This window comes from Pogoniulus pusillus, chromosome 30 (assembly GCF_015220805.1).
Source record: "Pogoniulus pusillus isolate bPogPus1 chromosome 30, bPogPus1.pri, whole genome shotgun sequence".
Classification (NCBI taxonomy): domain Eukaryota; kingdom Metazoa; phylum Chordata; class Aves; order Piciformes; family Lybiidae; genus Pogoniulus; species Pogoniulus pusillus.
In genome coordinates, this window is record NC_087293.1 from 11449356 (window position 1) to 11473372 (window position 24017).

Below are 24017 nucleotides of genomic sequence, written 5' to 3' on the forward strand. Positions count from 1 at the left end.
AAGGCAAGTAAGTGGAGGTTTCAGAGCCTAAGGCTGAAGGTGCAGTACTCACCCTGAGCCCTGCAGCTCCTCGAGGTTGGAGGCATTCCACTCAGACCCCTGCAACAGCCACAAAACACAGTTCAGAGGAGCCCCAGAGCCTCCCTTTTCCCTGAGGTTCTGCAATCCACCTCCTTCCTCAGCAGGATTCAGTAGGATCCTGAATCCTAAGGAGGATTCCTTAGCTGCCAACTGAAGGATAGGCAATAGCCTCTGAAACAAGAATATGGCCCCGGGGCAGGCAGTGCTGCAGCTCAGCACAGAGGTGTCCTGCCATGAACAGGCAGGGACCTCCTGAAGAGAGGGGACAGGGACATCCTCACCTAAGGAGATAGGACTAGACCAGTGTGTGATTGAACACAACCCAAGTCACCACTCCTGGGCACTCTGGATTTTTAAGCACAGCTCAATAGCACAGGGGAAGAAAACGATCGTGTGGCATGGCTGGGATTAGAGATACAGGAGGGACGAGGCAAGGGCTGAAAGCTGAGGGGGTGGATACACCTTGGATCACCCAAATAGCTGCAAACCAGACTCCAAAAGGCTAGCAAAAGTAGGGTTTGCCCTCAAACATGAGCCCTTTCTCTATCTGTCTCCAGAAAGGCCCAAGCATAATGGGGTACGAATGTGTCCATCTCCAGTAAGTCTTTGTTCCAGGTGGCAGTGCCTGGAGTACCATCTAGTGGCAAGAGATGAGACCAAGCACACTCCCCCTTCCTTCTGCACCAGCTGGAGCAGCTCAGCACCATCAGCCTGGCCCTTCACACAGTTCTGGCCGTGCCTCCAGCACCTCATGGGCTCAACGAGAGAAGTGATAGAGTGACCATAACAATCAGACTGGAAGAACAAGCAGCTGCCACACCAGGGAAGCAGCCACAGCCAGACCCTTGGTTTGCCATAAATCTCCCCTGCTTGACACAGAGTGTGCAGAGAGAACTTGAGCTGTGCCATGGCATGCCCTCCAACAGGAGCAACCTGCAAAGAAGGAGCCTTTAAATCAAGTGCCAGAAACAGGGGCACAGCTAGGGGGGAAAAAAAAGGCTTCTCTGCTGAGGGCTACACCAACACAGCCCCTGGAGTGAAGGCCACACACAAAGTGATTGTTCTCTCCTGCTGCACAAGGCAGCCTGACACCAACCCCAGCTTCCTCCAAACCCAGTGACTAAGAATCACAGAATTCCTTAGATTGGAAAAGACCTTCAAGCTCATCAAGTCCAATCATTAGTTTCACACTGACAACTCCCTGACTAAACCAAATCCCTGTGAGCCCTCCCGCTGTCGTGGAGCTCCTAAGGTTGACAGCTTACCAGATATAAATGATCAAAAATCAGAGAGGGTTTGTCCATCTGCCCCAGGATGAGCAGCATTTCATTGTCTATGAATTCCTTGAATTCCTTCAAGTTGCAATTCATGTGCTTCTCCAGCTCGTTTCGGATCTGGGAGGGGGGACAGACAACAAAAAGGATGCCACCTAGAGTGATGTCTGCTGAATGGAAACATTGGTTGGCTCTCCTCTGCACCACTCCTGTCTTGTACTTCATTAACAGCAGCAAGAGGAATTTGACCTTTGGGAAACAAGGAATCAAACTCCCTGGCATTTCTCCAAGTATCCCTAAGCCCTCAGATTGAAGAGCTGCAAATAAAGCTTCAGGCTTGTTTTGTGTCTAAGCATAAGAAACAAAGTCATGGGTTTTGAGGTACCTGCTTGTTAAGATTCATTTGAGAGGGAAAAGAAAACAAGACCTGGAGAAAAGGAGGCTGAGAGGAGACCTTCTGGCTTTCTGCAAATCTGGGGTTGGTCTCTTCTAAAGGACAATCATAGAGTGGTTTAGGTTGGAAGAGACCTCAAAGCTCAGCCAGTTCCAACCCCCTGCCATAGGCAGGGAAACCTCTCACTTGCTCAAGGCTTCATCCAACCTGGCATTGAACACCTCCAGGGAGGTTGTGGAGCACAGAGTCACAGAATGTGATCTTTGATCACATTCTGTGACTCTGTGCTCCACAACCTCCCTGGGGGTGTTCTGTGATTCTGTGCTCCACAACCTCCCTGGGTAACCTGTGCCAGTGTCTCACCACCTCACTGCAAAGAACCCTTTCCTAACATCTAGTTTGAATCTCCCTTCTGCCACTTTAAACCCATTACCCCTTGTTCTGTCATTCCAAGACCTTGCCAGTAGTCCCTCCCCAGCCTTCCTGTAGGTCCCCTTCAGATACTGGAAGGCCACTCCAAGGTCTCCTCAAAGCCTTCTCTTCTCCAGGCTGTAAAGCCCCAACTCTTGTAGCCTGTGCTCATAGCAGAGCTGCTGCAGCCCTCTGACCATGCTCATGGCCCTCCTCTGGACTCGCTCCAACAGTTCCATATCCTTCTTGTGTTGTGATAAGACAAGGTTGATTCTATGATTCTGTAAGAGGAAACAGCTTCAAGATGCCCCAGAGGAGGTTCAGAGTGGACATGAGGAACAACTTCTTCCCCAAAAAGGGCAAAAGAAGTGAAACCAATTAGAAGCAAAGAGTGAACGATGGTCAAAAGACACCTCCAGCACTCTCCCATTTTTGAATGGGAGACCTACAGCCCTCTTGCTGCACCTCAGCTTCAGGAAGGTGCAAGACAGAGCACAGCTCTGTTTACCCCAGCCTGGAAGATGGCTGCAGCAAAGTCAAAGCATCTTGACTGCACCTGGAGTGAAGAACAAGCAGAGAGCCAGGCTGAGTTCTCAGCTCGCACCTACCACTCGTAACTGTCACACGAGAGCCTATCTGAAGCCTGCGGTGCTCAGCCTGGGGAAGCAAAGTCCTGCATGTTAAAAGCCTCCCTTGAAACAAAAACAAAATCCCCCAAAAGAACTATTTCTGTTTGTTCTGAATTTTCCACCAGCCCGTGGGATGAATCCAAACTGAGCTTCAGCCTTCACTTGTGATTTTCCACAAGCTCACCCCAGCAAAGCGTTCTCTGCAAGCCCCCCCCTCACACTTGCTGAGGAGCAGAGAATGTAACACCTTCAAATGTGGGTGTCTTCTTTCTTCAGTTTCTTAGCTCTGCACTGTCCAGGAGCAAGTAAAGATCAGAGCACTCATCTAATGCAGCCAAGAGGCCTCAAAAGTCACCAAGCTGCAGCTTTTGGGTGCTGCTGCTTTTGCCTGTGCAACTCGCAGGGATGCAGCGAGGAGCAAGTGGCTGCAAAGTCATTGCTTGGAGATGTCTGCACATGCTCCAACCAACTGTCATGCAGGCATCACCTCTGATGATACTTTGCTGGCCAACAGCCAGGCACCAGCATAGAAGAGAATCAAAGAACGTTTTGGTTGGAGGAGACCTTTCAGATCAAGTCCAAGCCTTAACCCAGCATCACCAGGTCACCGTGGCCCCCAACACCACATCTACACAGCTTTGAAACCCACCCAAGGATGCAGACTCCACCACTGCCCTGGGCAGCCTGGGACAAGGCTTAACCACTCTTTTTGTCATGTTCCTCATGTCCAACCTAAACCTGCCCTGAGGCAACCTGAAGACCTGTCCTCTTGTCCTATCACTTGGGAGACAAGACTGACACCCACCTGCCTCCAGCCTCTTTTCAGAGCTGGGAGAGTGCCAGAAGGTCTCCCCTCAGCCTCCTTTTCTCCAGGCTGACCAACTGCAGTTCCCTCAAGCTGCTCTGTTCTCCAGACCCCTCCCCTGTGGACTTGCACACCAGAGGCTCCTTACTGAGGTAGTGAAGAACACGCTCAGATGCTGGTATCAGCCCAGTTTTCCTGCTGGGGAAAGCCAAACTGTGGAGCCTTGAAGGAACAAGTTGGAAACACACACTCCAAAACTAGTGCCACCCAGTCGTTAGTGCAGCACCTTCTGGCAAGGGAGCCTAGCAGGAAGCAGCAGCCAGCAGGGACTTTTAGTTACCTCCTTAGAAGTCACATTTTCCAGGTCTTTGCTCATCATGATGCTCCGGAGCTTGGCTTTGATCAGCCGCTCTGTTCGCTCCCTTTCAGTTGGCCTGAGGAGATACAAAGGAGAACACAGGATGTTAGGGGCTGGAAGGGACCTTTGGAGATCTTCAAGTCCACCCCTCTGCCAAAGCAGGACCATAGAATCTAGCACAGGTTGTATGATAACACATCCAGATGGGTCTTGGAAGTCTCCAGAGAAGGAGACTCCACAACTTCTTTGGGGAGCCTGTTCCAGTGCTCTGGGACCCTTATAGTAGTTCTTCATGTTGAGCTGGAACTTTCTCTGCTGTAGTTTACAGACATTGCTTCTTGTCCTGTCACAGGGCACATGTGGGCAGAGGCTGTCCCAGTCCCTTCCTTCCTGACCCTAGCCCTCAGATACTTATTGACATTGATTAGATCCCCTCTCAGTCTTCTCTTCTCTACACTAAACACAGAATCACAGAATTCACCAGGCTGGAAAAGGTCTCTAAGATCATAGAATCAAGCAGGTTGGAAGAGAGCTCCAAGCTCAGCCAGCCCAAGCCCTGGCCAATCAACCAGAGCATGGCACTAAGTGCCCCAGCCAGGACTGGCTTCAACACCTCCAGCCACGGCCACTCCACCACCTCCCTGGGCAGCCCATTCCAATGCCAATCACTCTCTCTGGCAACAACTTCCTCCTAACATCCAGCCTAGACCTCCCCTGGCACAACTCCAGACTGTGTCCCATTCTTCTGTTGCTGCTTGCCTGGCAGCAGAGCCCAACCCCACCTGGCTACAGCCTCCCTTCAGGGAGCTGCAGACAGCAATGAGCTCTGCCCTGAGCCTCCTCTGCTGCAGGCTGCACACCCCCAGCTCCCTCAGCCTCTCCTCACAGGGCTGTGCTCCAGGCCCCTCCCCAGCCTTGCTGCCCTTCTCTCAACACCTTCCAGCACCTCAACATCTCTCTTGAATGGAGGAGCCCAGAACTGGACACAGCACTCAAGGTGTGTCCTGAGCAGTGCTGAGCACAGGAACAGAATAACCTCCCTTATCCTACTGGCCACATTGCTCCTGAGCCAGGCCAGGATAAGTGCTGATAATGGTTAGAAGATGAGAAACATGACAAAAAGAGTGGTTAAGCCTTGTCCTAGGTAGTTGTAACCAGCAATGATGTCCCCAAGGTGGCAGCAACTTGTAGAATAGAGAGGGGTGGTGGTGGGAAAGACTTGGATTTAAAAGCCATTTTGATGAGAGTAATGGAAGAAAAGAAGGCATTTATGGAAAGAAAGGGAATGAAGCAGCAGAGGACCAAAAAGGGAGAAGGGGGGATTCTGCTCAGGAGCCAGGCCAGCTTCCAACACAATTCAGAACTGACTTGTCAACAAAGAGGGCTGGAGAGTCAGGGCGTGTGGACTCCAGGTCCTGCATGGCATTCCACTCGTTGATGCAGCTCTGGTCAGAGCTGATGCAGCTCTCATAGTATGTGGCCCACACCAAGGCCATCCCACCCGGGAAGTAGTTGTATCTCCTCGCCACTTCACAAGCTTTGTGGAGGATCTGTAGAGCAGACCTGGAGGACAAAAGGTGGGCAGAGGTGAGCAGCAGGGAACAGGCAGAGCAGGATTTGAGAGATGTTCACAGATTGAATAAAGATGTTCACCTTTCTTCAGAGAAACAACCACCAACCCAACACCACCATGGCCACTAACCCATGTTCCCAAGTGCCATGGCCACAGGCTTCTTTAACACCTCCAGCACCTCCCTGGGCAGCCTGTAGATCATCCAGTTCAACCACCAACCCAACACCACCATGGCCACAGGCTTCTTTAACACCTCCAGCACCTCCCTGGGCAGCCTGTAGATCATCCAGTTCAACCACCAACCCAACACCACCATGGCCACAGGCTTCTTTAACACCTCCAGCACCTCCCTGGGCAGCCTGTAGATCATCCAGGTCAACCTTCAACCCAACACCACCATGGACACTAACCCATGTTCCTGAGTGCCATGGCCACAGGCTTCTCTACCACCTCCAGCACCTCCCTGGGCAGCCTGTAGATCATCCAGGTCAACCTTCAACCCAACACCACCATGGACACTAACCCATGTTCCTGGGTGCCATGGCCACAGGCTTCTCTACCACCTCCAGCACCTCCCTGGGCAGCCTGTAGATCATCCAGTACAACCACCAACCCAACACCACCATGGCCACAGGCTTCTTTTAACACCTCCAGCACCTCCCAGGGCAGCCTGTAGATCATCCAGTTCAACCACCAACCCAACACCACCATGGCCACAGGCTTCTCTAACACCTCCAGCATCTCCCTGGGCAGCCTGTAGATCATCCAGTTCAACCACCAACCCAACACCACCATGGCCACAGGCTTCTCTAACACCTTCAGCACCTCCCTGGACAGCCTGTAGATCATCCAGTTCAACCACCAACCCAACACCACCATGGCCACAGGCTTCTTTAACACCTCCAGCACCTCCCTGGGCAGCCTGTAGATCATCCAGGTCAACCTTCAACCCAGCACCACCATGGACACTAACCCATGTTCCTGAGTGCCATGGCCACAGGCTTCTCTACCACCTCCAGCACCTCCCTGGGCAGCCTGTAGATCATCCAGTTCAACCACCAACCCAACACCACCATGGCCACAGGCTTCTTTAACACCTCCAGCACCTCCCTGGGCAGCCTGTAGATCATCCAGTTCAACCACCAACCCAACCACCATGGCCACTAACCCACATTCCCAAGTGCCAGGGCAACAAGTTTCTTGAACATCTCCAGTAATGTTGACTCCAGCACCACCCTGGGCAGCCTGTTCCAATCCCTGATCACTCTTGCAGCAAATATATTGCTCCTCATCTCACACCTAACCCTCCCCTGGCACAATTTCAGGCCATTTCCTTTTGTTCTACCACCTGACCCTAAGGACAGGAGTCCAACCCCACCTCACTCCAACCTCCTTATAGAGATTTGTAGGGAGCAATGAGGTCTCCCCTTCAGCCTCCTCTTCTCCAGGCTGAACAAGTTTGTCACAGGGTTCTGAGGTACACTTTTTTGTATCAGAGTCCAAACAGGGCACAAAAGAGCACCTTGGAGGCCTCCTCAAGAGTCATTCCAAGGCAGAGGCTGAAATCTTCTCCTGATTAACAGGACTGAGGGGCTCTGGGATCTAATCATTAGCTAATGAGTAAAGCCAGACCAAAGGAAAACAAAGAACATGGATCCTTTTCAAACCACCTTCAGCAAGCAGTCAAATGCATATTTAGCAACATTCTTGGCCCCTGACACAGCTCCAGGGACAAGGCCCAGATTGGGTCATTTGTTTTTGTAAATTCTAGCATTACTTTTTCTTTCCTTCCCTCCTCCTTCTTTTCCCCCTTGCCTTCTTTCTCCCTTTTCATTGCTTTTATTATTTGAAGGCTGTGCTCTGCTGCTGTCACTGCACTGCATGCATTCACCACAGCAAAGGCTGCCAGCAGGAGGGGCTGAGGTCCAAACTGACAAGGAACAAGACTTTGATTTCTGTCTTTACCCAGACCACTCAATGACTCCCTACATCTGCTGGAGCAGGTCCAGAGGAGGCCATGAAGATGATCAGAGGGCTGGGGCAGCTCCCATATGGAAGAGTTGGGGCTGTTCAGTCTGGAGAAGGCTCCAGGGGGACCTTGGAGCAGCCTTCCAGTACCTGAAGGGGGCTACAGGAGAGCTGAGGAGAGACTTCTTACAAGGGCCTGTACTGACAGGATGAGGGACAATGGCTTTGAGCTGGAAGAGGGGAGATTCAGGCTGGAGATTTAGGAAGAAATACTTCACAGCAAGGGTGGTGAGACACTGGAACAGGCTGCCCAGGGAGGTGGAAAGTGTTCAGAGCCAAGATGGATGAGGCCTTGAGCAACCTGATGTAGTGGAAGGTGTCCCTGCTCATGGTGGGGGGGGCTGGAACTAGATGATCCTGAGGATCCCTTCCAACCCAAACCATTCTGTGATTCTATGATCTCTATCTTTTCCTAGCAGATGCTGCAAGGACAAGAATCTCTTGAGGCTCCAACAGCAGCCAGCAAAGTGTCCAAGAACAGTGAGATGCATTTGTTCTGTGTGGGGCTGGGTAGCAGCCTCTTTGAGGAGGAATTTGCTGGCATGGCCACTGCTGATTCAGCCACCTCTGCTTCAGTGTTCTGGAATCCCTGCAGAAGGGAGGGGTGACAGGAGCTGAAAGGTGAACAGGCATCCAGGGCAGCATGGAAAGTTTCTGTAAGGCAGGAACCCCAGCCTGGCCCCAGGAATGAGGCAGAAGACAGGGAATGCCATGGGACTGGGAAGAGGGCCTGAGACTCCTCCTGCAGCCAGGCAGATAAATATGCAGAGGGGAGACAGACTGGGCTTGCAGCCTGAGGAATTCACAGAATGGGTTGGAAGGGACATTTTAAGGTCACTGATTCCAACCCCCTGCAGCCAACAGGGACATCTGCAACCAGAGCAGGTTGCTCAGAGCCTCAAACAACCTGACCTGGAGTGGTTCCAGGGATGAGGCATCTACTACCTCCCTGGGAACCTGGGACAAGCTCTCACCACCCTCAGGGTGAAAAAATGTCTTCCTTATCCCGAGTCTAAATCTCCTTCTCTTGGTTCCAACAGGCCCTGCTCGAAAGTCTGTCCTCAGCTTTCTGATCATTCCCTTTAAGCACTGAAAGGCCACCAGAAGGTCTCCCTGGAGCCTGCTCTTCTCTAGGCTGAACAACCCCAACTCTCCCAGCCTGGCCTCACAGCAGAGCTCTTCCAGCCCCCCCATCACTGCTGTGGCTTCCTCTGACCCCACTCCAACGGGACCCTGTCTGTGCTGTACTGAGGACACCAGAGCTGGCCCAGCACTGCAGGTGGGGGTTCAGCAGAACACAGCAGAGGGGCAGAATCCTCTCCCTGAATCTTCTGCCCACACTGCTGGGGAGCAGCCCAGGGCAGGGTGGGCTCCATGCTGGGAGCACACAGAGCCAGCTCATGTCCAACTATTTATCCCCTAGACAAATCCCCCTCTTCTCCCCAGAGCTGCTCTCCAGCCCCTCACCCTAAGTCTGGATTGACACCGAGTATTGCCCTGACCCAGGTGCAGGACCTTGCACTTGGCCTCATTGAAGGATCACACAGCCCCACTGCTCCAGGTGTCCAGCTCAAGCTGAAGTTGGTTTTCCATGTTTATTCATCTCACTGGTACCACTTCCCAAACACTGAAGAGCACATCTCTGCTCCAGCCAGCAGCAGAAGACCCCGGGTTTGGATGAATGTTCTCCCAGTCCCTTCACAGCACAGCCAGCTGCTGATCCAGGGAAGCAGCAGCTCATGAAACACCAACGAAGGCAACAGCCAGAACACAGGTTGCCTGCCTGGGTTTGATTTAGTCCCAGAGATGTCAGCCTCTTTCCTAAGCAAGCCAATCAAGCACACTTACCACATGGCTTGCACCGACACCGGCTTGAAGATGTGCATCCTCCCGGCCGTGCTCACGCTGAAGCCACTGAGAGAGAACAGAGAAACCCAGTCAGAAGTGAATCCAAGAGCTGCTGAGGTTGGAAGAGACCTTTCAGAGGTCCTCACAGAAGGACATGGCACTGTTGGAGTGAGTCCAGGAGGCCATAAAGATGCTCAGTGGATTGCAGCAGCTCTGCTATGAGGACGGGCTACAAGAGTTGGGGGGCTTCAGCCTAGACAAGGCTTTGAGGAGACCTTGGAGTGGCCTTCCAGGACCTGAAGGGGACCTACGGGAGGGCTGTGGAGGGACTATTGACAAGGTCTTGGAATGACAGGAGGAGGAGGAATGGGTTTAAAGTGGCAGAGGGGAGATTTAGACTGGATGTTAGGAAGAAGCTTGCAGTGAGGGTGGTAAGACACTGGCACAGGTTGCCCAGGGAGGCTGTGGAGCAGAGAGTCACAGAATGTGATCAAGATCACATTCTGTGACTCTGTGCTCCACAACCTCCCTGGGGGTGTTCAGGACCAGGCTGGATGAGGCCTTGAGCCACCTGTTCTAGTGGGAGGTGTCCCTGCCTATGGCAGGGGATTGGAACCAGATGATCTTTGAGGTCCGTTCCAACCTAAAGCATTCTATGATTCATGTTGGAAGGGACCTTCAAGAACACTCAGCTCCAACTCCCTGGCACTGGCAGGGACACCTCCCACTAGACCAGGTTGAGATCACCAAGTCCAACCACTCACCTAGAGCTCAAAATCCCACCACTACTGCTAAGCCTCTAGCACCACACCATGTCCCTCAGCACCACATCCATGCACCTTTCAAACAACCCCAGGCATGGTGACCCCACCACTTCCCTGGGCAGCCTGTGCCAATGCCTGATCACCCCTTCTGTGAAGGCTCTTACACTGCATCATCCTTAGCTGCGCTCTACAAGCGCCTACTGCCAGGCAGCTACAGGGGCACTGCAAGACAACAGGAACCAGGGATGAGAATTTCTACCACCAATTTTCCACCATCTTCCCCCCAGAAAGAAGAATGGTAAGTGGGCATCCTCCCCAGCAGAGCCTGCCAGGAAGGAGAGCTCCCCTACTGGGATTTCAGAGAACGTTCAGTGGGTATCAGAGCTTCCACCCAGCAGCTGGAGGGCAGCAAGACTGAATAAGCAACCACAAACCCAGAATTGGAATTTCACACACAAGGGGATGGAAAATCATTCCCAGAGCAGCCCCTAAGCAGGGAAGGACAAGAAAATAGATCTTTTTAATGTCCTTTCTTACCCATCTCCATCAAGGTGGATCTTGGTATCACTCCACAGGCGAAGAACCATTCCTATGGTGCAGCTTTTACTGGAAGAGAGATTGTTATACAGGATGTTAAATATAGGCCATGACCTGGTCCTGCCAACACCCTGAATTATTAATCCTCTTGAATTTTTCAAGGCCTCAACCTTGCTCTACCAATTCTTGCTCCTATCTGAGGCCAAAGTCATAAGAGACAGGCAGGCAGCTGCAGTCTAAGGGTCTGTTCTGATATCAGCACCCTGACTGCTCCACAGGGCTGGAGAAACACCACAGAAGCAAGAACTAAAATCTTCAGCTCTCCTCTCCCCTTCCAGAGCCTGCTAGAAAGCACTGGGACAGGCACTCCATCATCCTTGCTCTCTCACTTCCATCAGCTCAGCACAAGGCAGCTCCCTAACAGGACATACAATCACAGGACTGTTTCAGCTGGAAAAGACCTCTAGGATCATTGAGTTCTACAATGGACTGGTTTGGGTTGGAAGGAACCTTAAAGATCCAACCCTCTGCCATGGGAAGGGACACCTCCTACTAGACCAGGTTGCTCAAGGCCCCATCCAACCTGGTCTTCAACACTTGCAGGCATGCAGCCTCCACAACTTCTGAGCAACCTGTTCCAGTGGCCCCACACCACCAAAGCAGATCCCAGCACTGTGGCTGCAGAGATCCAGCTCACTACAGCAGGGCAGCAAATAAACCTTGGTAGGTGGCAGAGCAGCCTTCCCAAAAAGAACCTGGGGGGCCCTTCAAAGGACTCTGTTTGATTGTCACTTCACCCTTCTGGCTGCTAGGAAGACAAAACCAGATTTAATGAGCTTGCCTAACCCAGAGATGCAGTCTGGCAAGAGAACCGTGCTGCAGTGGGGCCAGAAATGTTCAAGCAGTAAATAATTAAGCCACTGAGACACTAAAAGTTTTACAGGAGATTGGGATGTGCCCAGCAACAGCCACTTAGCAAAGATCTCAGGTTTTAGGCTGCTCTTTTCCTTTCTTTGTAAAGCCTTCAGCCACTTTCTGCAGCAGGTCAAAGGATGTGGCAGGCCAGTCTGAACACACGAGTGGGCAAGGTGGACCTGAGGGCTTTTTGAGTAAGAAATGGCTTCTATTAAACACATGTAAAAGGAATCAAACCCACAGAAGTGCCTGACCAGTCAAACTGTCAGCAGGCAGAACACTTCCAGCTCAGCAGTGTTATTTCAGCCTCAAGAGTGACTCAAGGAAGTTGCTAATGCAAAGTGATTTCTTTATGTGTGAGATTCATCCCTTATTAACAACAAAATTGGCTTTCAGGGGAGACAGGAATGGAAGTGGCAGCTACAGTGAGGATGGATTTGTCACAGCTTTTCCATCTCTCCTCCTGTCTCACATCAATAATCACCAGAAGCAAATTACTGGAACCATAAAGTGGTTTGGGTGTGAGGAGACCTCTGAAGGTCATCTAGTCCAACCCCTCTGCAGTCAGTGGAGGCCCCAACTCTGGAGACTTTCAAGGTTATATGTTTCATGGAACTCAGAGCAACCTGATCTAGTTGGCAATGACCCTGCTTATTGCAGAGGGGTTGGACTAGATGAACTCTAAAGGTCCCTTCCAGTTCAGGGCATTCCCTCTAGATTCTCTCTTCAGCTAGATCAGGTTGCTGAGGGCTTCAAACAACCTGGCCTAGAATAGACTCAGAATCAAGCAGGTTGGAAGACACCTCCAAGCTCATCCAGTCCAACCTAGCACCCAGCCCTGGCCAAGCAACCAGACCATGGCACTAAGTGCTCCAGCCAGGCTTTGCTTGAACATCTCCAGGGATGGTGACTCCACCACCCATGGTGGAGCCCATTCCAATGGCAATCACTCTCTCTGGCAAGATCTTACTCCTAATATCCAGCCTGGACCTCCCCTGGCACAACTTAAGGGTCACAGATCACTGGAACAGGCTCCTCAGAGAGGTTGTGGAGTCTCCTTCTCTGGAAACTCTCAAGGCCTGTCTGGATGTGTTCCTCTGTGATCTGTGCTGGATTGTGTGGTCCTGCTCTGACACAGGGAGGTTGAACTCGACCTCCTTGGGTCCCTTCCAACCCCTAATATCCTGTGATCTTGAGACTGTGTCCCCTTGTCCTGTTGCTGGGTGCCTGGGAGAAGAGACCAACCTCACCTGGCTACAACCTCCCTTCAGGTAACTGTAGCCAGCAATGAGGTCACCCCTGAGTAGTTCCAGGGAAGGTGGTCTCACATTTGTCTCAGATTCTGCAGTGCAAATGCTCCTCTCAAACCTTCAACTTAGACCACAAAGATTGGCCAAAAAGAAACCTCAAGCCTCAGTGGCTGTGCCAGTACAACATGGCAGCAGAAACAAGGAGCTGGAAGCTCTGCCTCCTAACTCCCATCCCAGCTCTGCCTCTCCATGCCAAGAGCTTTTCTGCCTTGCTTTGCTCACCTAGAACTGGATTAACGTGAGAGGGGCTGTGATAACAAAATACTTTATCTGCCTCTCCAAAGATTGTGTGCTCTTATCAGTCAGACAAAAGAAACAGCTCATTCCTGACACATTTGTTTGTTGCTTTTGGAGGTGCTTTTGCAGTATGGTGTTTTGATGTTATTTGGCAGCTAAGCTCCCCTCCCTCCAACCAGCTCCATTGCATCAGACCATCAACAAAGCTTCAAGTCTGGTGGACAGATTAAGTTCCAGCTTTGCAGCTGTGTCTGCAAGAGCATTTTTGTAGTGAGCAGACACCAAACCACTGCAGATGAGGTAGATGTCACAGCACTACAGATGGCTCCCATATGATGCCACACAACTGCCCAGAGATTTAAGGAGCCTGAAAGCTTTCTGGGAACAAAAAATCCCCTTCTTGCTCTCACAACTGATTAGAAAACTCAAGAGATGTCCTTACACTTCCTAGAATTTGCAGACAGATGTAAACCAAACTGCTTGAGGCCTGTTTGGTGTTGACAGGCTTTCCAGGGAACCCGCTCTGCCCTCCCCCAAAAAAGCCCTGCCTTGCCTCCCCCCCCCCCCCAAAAAAAGCCCTGCCTTGCCTCCCCCCCCCCCCCCAAAAAAGCCCTGTCTGGCCTCCCCCAACAAAGAGCCCTGCCTGCCCTTCCCCCCAAAAATCCCTGCCTGCCCTCCCCTCACAAAGAGCCCTGCCTGCCCTTCCCCCCAAAAATCCCTGCCTGTCCTCCCCCAACAAAGAGCCCTGCCTGCCCTTCCCCCAACAAAGAGCCCTGCCTGCCCTTCCCCGCAAAAATCCCTGCCTGCCCTCCCCCCCCATAGCACCCTGCCTGCCCTCCCCCCCCATAGCACCCTGCCTGCCCTCCCCCTCCATAGCACCCTGCCTGCCCTCCCCACCATAGCACCCTGCCTGCCCTCCCCACCATAGCACCCTGCCTGCCCTCCCCACCATAGCACCCTGCCTGCCCTCCCCACCATAGCACCCTGCCTGCCCTCCCCACCATAGCACCCTGCCTGCCCTCCCCCCCCATAGCACCCTGCCTGCCCTCCCCCCCCATACAGCCCTGCCTGCCCTCCCCCCCCATAGCGCCCTGCCTGCCCTCCCCCCCCATACAGCCCTGCCTGCCCTCCCTCTCCCCCCCATACAGCCCTGCCTGCCCTCCCTCTCCCCCCCATACAGCCCTGCCTGCCCTCTCCCCCCCAGAGCACCCTGCCTGCCCTCCCCCCCCATAGAGCCCTGCCTGCCCTGGCCATACCTCTCCTTGCTGGAGAAATCCACTCCCAGCAGGATGTTCTCCTCGGTGTCCTGCCGCCCGCTGCTGTACACCACCACCATGTAGCGCACTCGGTCTGTCCACACACTCTCCAAACGGACAGCCTAGGGACAAAGATCAGCATCAAAGCCCTGCAAACCAGCCCTGGGATCATCCTTCCTTCCACTGCTGCCTGATCTTGAAGGTGCCAATGTGCCCCAAAGCTTTACTTGGTTGCGGTAGGAAAGCCGCGGGCAGAGGAGGTCTGTCCTGCAGCCAGGCTGGCTGCCAGCAGGGGAGATCAGCCCAGCTCATCTGCCCTGGGTCAGGGAGCTACTCCAAAGTGCAACCTGCAGGTCTGCTCTGAAGAAGTTCAGATAGACAGGTAGGTTATGGACTGACCTGAGAGCAGAGGCAGATGCTCCACTCACAAGCCACCACTGAAATAGGTCAGTGGTGCTGGGGGGGACAATTGACTTCTCTGCAGTGATCATTGGACTCGATGACCTCAGAGGTCTTTTCCAACCTGATTCATTCTGTGTTTAATTCTGAGAGCTGCTGCAGACTTCTTTAGAAGAATCCTAGAGTGGTTTGGGTTGGAAAGGATCTTAAAGACCAGTTCCTAGTTCCAATCTCTCTGCCATGGACAGGGACACTTTCCACTAGACCAGGCTGCTGAAAGCCTCACCAAGACCTGGGTCAGCCACATTTGGATGCAATTTCAAGAATGGCTTTAGAGAGTCCAGCAGCAGCAACAAGCTCCTGTCTCTTCTCCTCTGCTCATGCTTGCCAGCCACCTGGGAAATGAAATCCAACTAAACAAACCCATTTCAGACAGAGCAGCCTCCTGTCCAAGGGCAAAAGGAGTTCACAGACAGAATGGTTGGCATTGGAATGGGCTGCCCAGGGAGGTGGTGGAATCGCTGTCCCTGGAGGTGTTCAAGGAAAGACTGGATGAGGCACTTAGTGCCACGGTTTAGTTGACTGGATAGGGCTGGGTGCTAGGTTGAACTGGATGAGCTTGGAGGTCTCTTCCAACCTGGGGGATTCTATGATTCTATGAAAACACAGAAGATCTGGCAGCCATCAGAGAGTTAAACTGTCTTTGAGACCTAAGATTTGCCAGTGCTCTTCCCGAACCTCTACAGGTCTGGTTCAAACACCTCCAACAGAAAAGGGAGCCCCAAACTACATCTTCCCCTACCAGTTTGATCCTGTCCTCACAGCGAAGGAGGTTGATCATCACCTGGAGATGCTGAGGCAAATCACCTGCAGAGAAAGCAAACAAAACCATCAGCAAGGGCCTCTTGCTGCACCAAGAATGGGCAGAGCTGTGGCTTTTAGGGAAATGGGATGTTTGTAAGCAAAAAGAGATCAGCCAAGGGAGTTGACTTTGCTGTCCTGGAGGATACTACCAGGAGTGAGCTGCTTGGATGAGAGTTAGCTGGCTGTGAGACCTCAACCTCAGGGTATTTGGAAGCCACCAAATCTACTGAGCCCACCCACCACTGGCACAGATGATGACACTCCTCCTGTTAGAGCATCTGGGGGAAGACAGGAAGATAAGAGGCACTGAGAGTAGGGAGGGAGAGGAAGGGGGAGGGAAGCAGGAGGAAAAGCTGACTAGAAAAAGATAGGAACAGAGAAGAAAAACTTTGGCTTGTGAAAAAGGGAGACAAATCCCACGGGCCTTAAGGAGGGCACATCCTCCTCCTAGAGGAGGAAGGGCTGCAGGAGCAACTGTTTGGGTGATGCATCCCTCCTGCCTCTGGGTGACAGATCCTTTCTACCCCAAAACACTGCTCTGCAACAGGTCCTTTGGGCTGTAGAGCAGAGGCTTCACTTCTGCTCAGTGAGAACAAGTGAAAGGAACCAAGAATCTACAAGAAAATAAGCCCAGCTGCCATCTAATAGCTCAGTAATGTGCTCATAGCTCTCCACACAAGATAAAATTCCTTCCGTAGGATGTTTGCTGGGTCTATGAAATTGCTGACAATTAAAGAAAGCCAAAGCCAAGCTTGGCATTCAAACACCCTCTTTGTGCTTGGAGTGTTTACTAAGCAGCAGACACACAGTACCACACTGTGCCTTTCCCACATGCTCCTGCTCTCAGTGATCTGATTTCTTCTTTCCCAGTAAGGACTTAGCCCAAAGGCAGGAGGAATAAAATCACTGAGGAAGTAGAATCTGCTGCTTTGAAGCCCCTATCTGCTATCAGTCCTTCTGGATGCTCACCATACAACTCCTTACCACTTAGTCCCACCAGTTTGGCACACTGGAGGGGACTGGGGGAAGAAAGAGAGTCTGTTCTTAAACCATGATCAACTCTTACAGGGCAAATGGTGATGAGTTAACTGACAAGAGGATTTTTCTGAAAGCAGGAGAGGAGATAACCCAAATCCTGCTGAAACGTTCCTCCCTTTTACCAGCAACAGCAAACAAACCCAGCAATAGGTAGTGCCAAAAGACCCAATGCTGTCAGCTGCTACCAAGAGTCCCAAGCTGCAGATTATGGCAGCTGGGAGAGCACTTGGAGAAGTGTCCCTGAGGTGCTGAATCAGGATCTCGATAAGTACAGGTGAGGTGCTGGAGCCCTGTGACTCAGCACACCCAATTTTCCTCCCCACAGGCCAAAGGGAAAGGCAAAGATCAAATCAGTGAAGCACAAGTGACATTTCAGCTGCTGCTGCAGGAAACAAGGTTAGATATTCAAGCACAGACCTTCTGGCTCAGCAGGTTGCCCTGCCTGAAGAGTGCCACCATGTCTGCAGAGAAGAAATTGCCACTCCAGTTACAGCTTTGAGACAATGACCAAAAACTTAACCCATAATGAGCTGTTCTCACCCCAGACAAGTGGGCTGCTTGTGTTCAGCAGCTTGTCCAAAGCCCACAGGGACAGTCAGAGGAGTCAGCCACCCAGCCAGCCAGCCACCCACCCACCACCTTGTCTGTGCCCATGGAGCGAGCAGCAAAGCGAGAGAGGGGGTTCAGGAGGCAATTTCATCCACTACCTGCATGTTTGTGAGGGTGCTGAAGACTTCTCTGGTTCTGGGAGCTGTTTCCTTGCTGTAAGAAAAGGGCTGCACCTTTCACCATGAAAAAGCTCTCGCTGAGGCTGGAAAACAAAGGACAGAGGAAGTCAACTGAAAGGAAATCTCCAAGCACGTGTCCAGGGCTGCGTGGTTGGAGAAGGAAGGGCTTCCCCTCACTAAAACACAGCAGCACTCTGCCATGAGGAGTCTGATCCTGCCACTCACACAGCATGACTCCAGGATTAGTCACTGACTACTCCTGGGGCATTTTCCATCACCATTTTATGACCTGGCCACTGCAGAAGCCAGTTGCCTGAGTTGTCACGGGCTGGAAATGACTCTGCCGTTTGGGTATCAATTAAAACCAGGGGAAGGTAGGACTTTTTACAGGCTTAGACCTGTGAGATGACTGGAGATCAGGCTCTGAGTCAATCAGTTTCCATTCAGCTCAGCTCTTGAGATGTCCTTGGAATGCCAAAACAAGAACACACAACCATAAACTGGCAGTAGCTGCAGAGGAAGGGAGGGCAGATGGAACCCTGCACGTCACAAGAGAAAAGCAAACTGCACCGAAACCTCAGGGGAACAAACAAGCAGCACAATAGCAAAGAGCTTTTGCTTGGCTCTGGCTGGATAGAGCCATCCTGGAAAACACTGCAGATAAGAGGGCATGTGGTGGGCTGGGCAAACACACAAGGATGTTCCCAGAGTCAAACTACAGAGGAGGCAGAACCAAACCTGTGGTTAGAGCAAACACTGACACAAACCTAATGACAAGGTCCCAAGAGGCACTGGGATGTGAGGGGTGAAGTTGGCATTTACTACAAGGCTGAAAACCAGCAGGGGCTCAGCTACCTTTTAGTTGCCACAGCAATTGCTTAGGCTGCATTTCCTCCTGCTCAGCCCATGCCAAGAGACTGTCCCTGCTTCCAAAGCCCCGTTTGCTGCTACCCCACACCTCCAAACACAGAGCCTCATCAATTACTCTCTGCCATCTACTACTACATAGAAATGCTCCATTCTGAGTGTGCTGCAGGGGTTGCTGCAGCAAGTGATCCCACAGGAGCTAAGATTCCCAGCACTCAGAATCATGGAATGGTTTGGGCTGGAAATGTACTCTAAGATCAAATCCAACCATCAACTCAACACCACCATCACACTACATCCCAGAGTGCCATGGCCATAGGTTTCTTGAATGCCCCCAGGGGTGGGGACTCCAGAACCTCCCTGGGCAGCCTCTGCCAACCTCTCACCACTCTTGCAGCAAAGAAATTTTACCTCATTTCCAATCTAACCCTCCCCTGGCACAATTTCAGGCCATTTCCTCTCCTAGTACTCGAGAATAGGGAGAAGAGAAGCTTGAAGTCTCTGCCTTTGGAAGACCATAGAATCAACCAGGTTGGAAGAGACCTCCAAGCTCAGCCAGGCCAACCTAGCACCCAGCCCTCACCAGTCAACCAGACCATGGCACTAAGTGCCCCAGACAGGCTTGGCTGCAACACCTCCAGCCACAGAGACTCCACCACCTCCCTGGGCAGCCCATTCCAATGCCAATCACTCTCTCTGCCAACAACTTCCTCCTAACAGCCAGCCTAGACCTCCCCTGGCACAACTTCACACTGTGTCCCCTTCTTCTGTTGCTGCTTGCCTGGCAGCAGAGCCCAACCCCACCTGGCTACAGCCTCCCTGCAGGCAGCTGCAGGCAGCAATGAGCTCTGCCCTGAGCCTCCTCTGCTGCAGGCTGCACACCCCCAGCTCCCTTAGCCTCTCCTCACAGGGCTGTGCTCCAGGCCCCTCACAGCTTTGTCGCCCTCCTGTGGACACCTTCCAGCACCTCAACATCTCTCTTGAATGGAGGAGCCCAGAACTGGACACAGCACTCAAGGGGTGGCCTGAGCAGTGCTGAGCACAGGGGCAGAAGAACCTCCCTTGTCCTGCTGCCCACACTGCTCCTGACACATTCACCTTAGTTCTTTGGTGAAGACAGACATGAACTTCAGAGAACCATGGAATCATTTAGGTTGGAAAGACCTCTGAGATCAAGTCAGCTCTTAATTGCCAAGGCCACCATAAACCATTCCCCTCAGCAGCACATCTCCACAGCTCTGAAACTCCTCCAGAGATGGGCATTTCACCACTTCTCCCTTCCCAAGCTCTCGCTGCAAGCCCAGCTCATCCCTTCTCTGAGAACACAACCAAAGCTCCCAGGCAAAGCTTCCTCATTTTGCAACTGAAACTCCCAGGTGCAAAACTGCCAGAAAGCAGCGGATCAGGCTGAGACTGAGATGCCAGCTGCTTTTAAAAGGTGAACTAAAATCTTCCCCTACATTCCAGGCTCCACAAGCACCAGATCAGCTCAGTAAAAGAGCAGCAGCACCACTGCACTCTAATCACAACAAGTTCTTCTCCCACGACACTCCAGCACTCACCACTCGCTCCACAAGCAAGCTGGGTCTGAGCAGGAGCCAGGCAGAGTTCGCTTCTGATCCCAAACACCAGCTCTGCTCTGCCTGGTTACACAGGCAAAGATTCCTGGTTCTTTCCATAAGGGAGCCAGGAAGAGTCTTGCTTCCTTTCACACCAGGAAAGAGGAAAAAAAGGGGCAGGAGTTACACAAAGCAGTGACACAAACACAATCTATAGGATATTCAGCTGGACACCAGCTTCACACACACTGGGTTGTTTTTCCAGCAGGAGGAAGGGGATGGATAGATAACACCCAAGGAGATAATTCCCAACCACTACTGGCTCAAGAAGCTGGGGAATAAATTCTTTGGGAAAATAATAATAATAATAAAAGATCTCCCTGAGGAGACTCTTTTATCTCCTAGTAAAACACTGGCTGGGGTTTCTACAGCTGGAAAAACCCTGGGAGAGACACAGCTCCTTCCCAAAGGCATCAGATACTCACTGAATGGTTGTGGTGGGAAAAGACCTTTCAGATCATTGAGCCCAACTGTTAACACAGCACTGCCAGGTCACCACTAAACCATATCCCTCAGCATCACATCTCCATAGCTTTTAACTCAATCCCCAGGCCACATTTAAGGGGGTGAAAGGTTTTGAGCAATCTCAGGCTCCCCCATGATGAGCAACACCTCAAATGAGTACTCAATGAGACAGGAGAGCTGAATATTCACTGCTCCTCCACCCAATACCCTCACTTGAGTCATCAAACTCCAGCTCTGAAGCAGTCATCACCCTCATTATCATGTTCACCCTCGCTGCTTTGAGGGTTCACCTTGCCTGATGTCGTCCAAGATTTCCTGATTGCAATAGGGGAGAACAAAGCAGAAGATTCCCAGTTGCAGGCAACTGGAAAAGCAGCTGTGCAGGAGCAGAAAGTGACTGCAGAAGTGTCCTTCTAACCCACTAAGCAGGTGGTTTTGCCATCTGAGTGGAAATGAATCAGACAATCAGAGTGGTAGTGCTTGGAAGGGACTTCTGGAGATCATTCAGCCCAGCCCCCCTGCCAAGGAAGGGTCGCCTAGAGAAGGGCACACAGGAACACATCCAGGTGGGTTTGGAATGTCTCCAGAGATGTGAGACTCCACCTCTCTGGGCAGCCTGCCCCAGGGCTCCAGCACCCTTAAATTCAAGAAGTTCCTCTTCATCCTTAGATGGAACTTCCTATGCTCCAATCTGTGCACATGACCCCTTATCTTGTCACTGGGCACCACTGCAAAAACCCTGGTGCCATCCTGACACCCATCCTTGAAGTATTGAGATGAGATCCCTCCTGTGTCTGCTCCTTTCCAGGCTAAAAAGCCTCAATTCCCTCAGCCTTTCCTCCTCAGAGAGACCTCTCAGCAGCTTTGTAGCCTGTTCCAGTCCCCTCAGCAGCTCTGTAGCCCTGAGCCAGCAAGCAAAGCCAAAGAACCTGTTAGGAGCAAGATTTCACTTTCCATTTAATCATTTGCTTCCTCAGCTCCAGCCCCAGCCTTACCAAGTCCAGCTTGTCATGACCCAAACCGCTCCCACCCTCCCAGCCCCACACCAGCTCCCGTTTCCAGACGGAACCAGCGCGGTGCCACGCAGAGATAAAAAGCATCCAAGCACCTCTTTGCAAAGCTCTTCTCCATCCCATCAAGCAGCAACATTACCCAGCACCATCCCTCATCTCGGCTGGAGGAGCACTCTTAGCTCTCAGTCTCTAAAGACTGAGCTAAACAAAAACCACCCAAAGGGGAGAAAGTGCAAGGCGCAATATTCCAACCGCTACTTCGAAACCTCCTTTCAATCCTGCAAGCTCCAGCAACCAACCCAAATCCCAGCCTTTAGAATCAAAAAAGAACAGCTAAAAACAAAGGGGGGTGAAAAAAAAATCCTATCATTAAACAACAGCCCCAACTTTTGACCCTCAGCAGCAGTGATAAATGCCCTAGCGAGCAGCGTTTGTTAGCAGCGAGGAAGGGAAGCAAAACCCAGCGGCTTATACATACTAATTTGGATGGGTTCTCTTTGAACAGCAGAAGCATTGTGCTGGCCCAAGAGGCAGGCAGAAGGCAGCAAATTCACAAAGATTCATAACTAGCTGTAAAAAAGACACACACACACACACACACAAAAATCACATCTTTCTTTCTGTTCTTTGCACCCAAGCCCGGCGAAGCAAAGGGAAGCAGAAGCTTGACCGTGCGTCCGTGCGCCGAGCAGAGGGATCGCGGCTGCGGATGCTACCCAGGAACTGGATGGCTTTCCAGAACACTCTGTCTTCTCCTGAGATCCTGGCTTGAAAACCCACTCGTCCTAACATATCCTGATGAAAGAGGGCCTTTCAGGAGGGGGGAAAACCAGCTGAGGCTCGTCTAATCATTTCCCTCCTCCAGACTTGTTTGTTTGTTTGCTTCCTCTCGCATGCTCCGAAGGCAGCTCAGCTCCTATCGGCCACTGCAGTTCCTGCTGCCTGGGACAGGACCAGAGAGAAAGCAGCACAGCAGCTACTGCCTGGTGGCTTCTTCACCATTACAACGTGGCTTGGCAGCACTGGGGTGGATGGGACAAGCATTACAGCAGACTGAAGGCAGAGAATCTGCAAGAGCTCTTGAAGATGGAGTCCAGCCATTGCCCCAGCACTGCCAGGGCACCACCAAACCACGGTCCTCAGCAACACATCTACACTGCTTTCAAACCCCTCCAGGCATGGGGACCTCACCACTACCCTGGGCAGCCTGGGACAGGCCTTCACAACTCTTTTGAACATAGAAATTGTTCCTCATGTCCAACCCAAACCTCCCCCGGGGCCATTTGAGGCTGTTTCCTCTAGTCCTATCACTTGTTCCTTGGGAGAAGAGACCAATCCCACCTGGCTCCAACCTCCTTTCAGGGAGCTGTAGAGAGCAATGAGGTCTCCCCTCACACTTCTTTTCTCCAAGCTGAACGACCCCAGCTCCCTCAGCTGCTCCTCACTAGCCTGGCTCTCCAGGTCCTTCACCAGCTTCATTGTCCTTCTCGGGATCTGCTCCAGTCCCTAAATGCCCTTCTTGGGGGGCAGGGCACAGCTACCACGGTTTGATTTGAAGAGTTTCCAAGCTGCTGCTCAACAGGAAAGTCTTTCAGGTGTCTCTTCACTGGAGGCTTTTCACAGAGCCCTAACGAAGTCTTTCTCCAGGCACAAGCCATAACGACACACTGACCTCCCTCCAGCACCACCAGCCCAGGCAGGAGAAGAAGCCAGCTTCTGTTCAGTTTTCACCTGGCTCGACTGGCATGCACCACACAACCCACCCATTCCCAAGGTGCCCTTCCAGGAAAATCCTGACCACCACAGCTCCTTTAAAGCAGTCACTCCAAGCTCACAAATTATTCTTCCCCTGCTCAGGCCACACCTTGAGTTCTGTGTCCAGTTCTGGGCTCCTCCATTCAAGAGAGATGCTGAGGTGCTGGAAGGTGTCCACAGGAGGGCGACAAAGCTGTGAGGGGCCTGGAGCACAGCCCTGAGAGGAGAGGCTGAGGGAGCTGGGGGTGTGCAGCCTGCAGAAGAGGAGGCTCAGGGCAGAGCTCATTGCTGCCTGCAGCTGCCTGCAGGGAGGCTGTAGCCAGGTGGGGCTTGGGCTCTGCTGCCAGGCACCCAGCAACAGAAGAAGGGGACAGAGTCTGGAGTTGTGCCAGGGGAGGTCTAGGCTGGCTGTTAGGAGGAAGTTGTTGTCAGAGAGAGTGATTGGCATTGGAATGGGCTGCCCAGGGAGGTGGTGGAGTCGCTGTGCCTGGAGGTGTTGAAGCCAATCCTGGCTGGGGCACTTAGTGCCATGGTCTGGTTGACTGGTGAGGGCTGGGTGCTAGGTTGGGCTGGATGAGCTTGGAGCTCTCTTCCAATCTGAAGATTCTATGAAATAAAGGCAGAGCCCACAAGTTTTGGCACAGCCCTGGGACCAGCAGAGCTGGGGACCAGTATCACTTCCACTGCCCAAGCTCAGATTACCAAACTAATGGCAATAAGACTCTAATGGGAGGTAAAAACAGATGCTTATGAGCATCTGGGAAAAGCCAGGTATGAGAGAAGGAAGGTAAAACCAGCTGTGGTGCTGGGACCTTGAGCAACCAAGTCCAGGTGAGAGGTGTCCCTGCC

At 52.1% G+C, this 24017-nt stretch overlaps 1 protein-coding gene across 1 annotated transcript in view; it reads right to left on the reverse strand.

The window, feature by feature from the left end:
• The window catches only part of SSH1 (slingshot protein phosphatase 1), a 58105-nt gene that overhangs the window by 11770 nt on the left and 22318 nt on the right, over positions 1 to 24017 (reverse strand). Inside the window, 9 exon segments of the mRNA XM_064168425.1 lie at positions 53 to 99; positions 1347 to 1475; positions 3935 to 4028; positions 5321 to 5515; positions 9402 to 9467; positions 10703 to 10771; positions 14421 to 14542; positions 15622 to 15686; positions 17429 to 17532. Of these exon segments, the coding sequence (XP_064024495.1) occupies positions 53 to 99; positions 1347 to 1475; positions 3935 to 4028; positions 5321 to 5515; positions 9402 to 9467; positions 10703 to 10771; positions 14421 to 14542; positions 15622 to 15686; positions 17429 to 17532 (891 nt within the window).